Below are 2,257 nucleotides of genomic sequence, written 5' to 3'. Positions count from 1 at the left end.
AGAATTAAGAGGTGAGATTTCTAATTTTTATCAAGAGAATGCTGAATATTTTCATGAAGCATGGGATCACTTCAAATCACTTTTATTACAATGCCCACACCATGGATTCCCACTCTCAATGATCAATCAATTATTTTATGATGGGTTAACATAATAATATCCATGTATGCTTGATAATGCAGCTGGGGGTGCTATGTTAGAAAGGACACCTGATGAGGTTTATGACATTTTTGAGATGTTAGGAGCCAATTCTCAACAAAAGAGTGTGAGGACAAAGAGAGTAGAAGTAAATGAAGTAGTAGCTAATAGTGAGATGGCCATGCAATTGGCTGAATTGACTAAGCAAGTTACGATGCTTGCTTCAACAAAAAACTCACCAGATAATGAGGTATGTGGTATTTGTGGTATTTATGGTCATAGTGCTAATGTTTGTTCATCTTTTGATAATTATAGAGGAAATATGTATGACCAAACAAATTTGATGGATTCTTACCAACCCATGCATCCTGTGAATGACCCTTATTCCAACACATATAATACAGGTTGGAGAAACCATCTAAATTTTTCTTGGAAATATAATGAGCAAAACCCACCACAATTATCGAGAAGTCAAAATCAACCTCATTGCCAAGACCAATATTGTCAATTCCAAAGGGACTCCAAACCTTTCTTTCAATATCAAGAACAAACTCTTCGATCTAATGAACAAATGAAGGCAAGTTTGGAAGAAACACTTTAATCATTTATGATGGCTTCTCATGATAGGATGGAGAGGAATAAGAAAAAGACAGATTCTATTGAGGCTTCACTAAAACGTTTAGAAGCTCAAATAGAACAAATTGTTGAAAAGCTCAATAAAGAGGAACTATCAAATCAACCTGAACAAGCCAATTCCATTACTACTATTAAAAGAGGTAAGGTTGTCGATAATATTGCTATGGAAACTGAAAGGAATTTTTCTTCTTATGCAAGTACACCTAAAAATGATGGATTAGTACAAAGCAATGAGGAAAGCATACAAAAGGAAGAAAAAGTAGAGCCTAATCTTAGGCTGGAGAAGAAAGAAAAGGAAGCATTTTCTGGACCTGAATTTTATAAGGCAGCTCAGCCTTATAGACCCCCTATTCCTTTTCTAAACCAACCCAAAGAGGGCAAAAATGATGAATTTTTTTTAAAAGTATTGAGATGCTCTCTAAAGTTAATACTAACTTGCCTTTGTTGAATGTTATCAGGAATGAACCAGCTTATGCAAAATTCTTTGAAGAGTTGAACACCAACAAAAGGCGATATGCGAACAACGAAAAAGTACAAGTAGCAAGTATAATGTTTCAACATCAATTTCCCCTTAAGATGAAGGATCCTGGTAGCTTCACCATTAATATTACAATAGGTGCCAAAGAGGATACAAAAGTCATGTTAGATTTAGGAGAAAGCATCAACTTGATGCCGTATTCGATGTATGAACTACTTGGCTTTGGAGAGTTGAAGCCTACCATTATGTCTCTACAATTTGCAGACAGATCGATAAAATACCCTAGAGGTATAGTAGAAGACTTGCTAGTGCAAGTAGGTAAGTTAATAATTTCAGTTGATTTTGTAGTACTTGACATGAAAAATACACCAACAAGGGATAAAGAGCAAACCATACTCCTTGGTAGACCTTTCATGGCAACTACAAGAACTGTGATTGATGTGCATGATGGAAAACTTACCATGACAGTTTTAGGAGAAACTGTGGAACTTAAAGTGTTTGATTCTCTAACTTTATCTCCTAAGTCTACTATTGATAAGTGTTCATGTAATTATTTAGATTCTCTTGTTTATAAACAATTATATGATGATATTCCATTCTTAATTGACAAGAGTTTTCATGAAACTTTAGATGTTCGCATAAATAGTATGAAGCCATACTTGAAACGAATGGCTTATGACGAAAAGGTGGAGTACGCTGATGAACGCCCACCATAAGCATAATCAGGAATGTCTAGCTATAGACAATAAACTTAGCAATTGTATTTTTGTTTTTATGCATTTAAGTTTTTTTTTCTATTTTTATTTTTTTCTATTTCTTATTTATTTTATGTTTATCTTGTAGGCTTGTATTTGATCCCCAAAAGGTAATATGTCTCCACGAGAAGCAATTAAAGCTAAAAAAAATTTTAAAAAAATGAGCGAGCTACGTTGGCGGAAAGAATTTTCACACGGCGGCCAGTGACTCCGCAGGAAGCCGATCGTGGCAGAGCCTACGTCTTGCCAA

General features: G+C 34.8%; 1 protein-coding gene and 1 non-coding gene across 2 annotated transcripts; one reads left to right on the top strand and one right to left on the bottom strand.

The window, feature by feature from the left end:
- Window positions 1-108, bottom strand: LOC125370239. The gene has a single exon (XR_007216211.1). It is a non-coding gene; the product is annotated as a small nucleolar RNA R71 (small nucleolar RNA).
- A 640-nt stretch (window positions 109-748) lies between these two features.
- LOC125370002 lies at window positions 749-1,968 on the top strand. Its single transcript, XM_048373557.1, has 2 exons — window positions 749-1,151; window positions 1,244-1,968. The coding sequence occupies exons 1-2, from the start codon at window positions 749-751 to the stop codon at window positions 1,966-1,968; spliced, it is 1,128 nt and encodes a 375-aa protein (XP_048229514.1).
- The last annotated feature ends 289 nt before the right edge of the window (window positions 1,969-2,257 follow it).

Source organism: Ricinus communis, chromosome 5 (genome assembly GCF_019578655.1).
Source record: "Ricinus communis isolate WT05 ecotype wild-type chromosome 5, ASM1957865v1, whole genome shotgun sequence".
Taxonomy (NCBI): domain Eukaryota; kingdom Viridiplantae; phylum Streptophyta; class Magnoliopsida; order Malpighiales; family Euphorbiaceae; genus Ricinus; species Ricinus communis.
Note: the sequence above shows the minus strand (reverse complement) of the source record. Positions and strands in the feature narration are given on the sequence as shown.

Excerpts from the sequence above, each read along its gene's own strand:
- LOC125370002 (XM_048373557.1), top strand. The coding sequence starts at position 749 with ATGGCTTCTCATGATAGGATGGAGAGGAATAAGAAAAAGACAGATTCT. Across the intron at positions 1,152-1,243 it reads TCTAAACCAACCCAAAGAGG|CTTATGCAAAATTCTTTGAA; the intron begins GCAAAAATGATG and ends GGAATGAACCAG.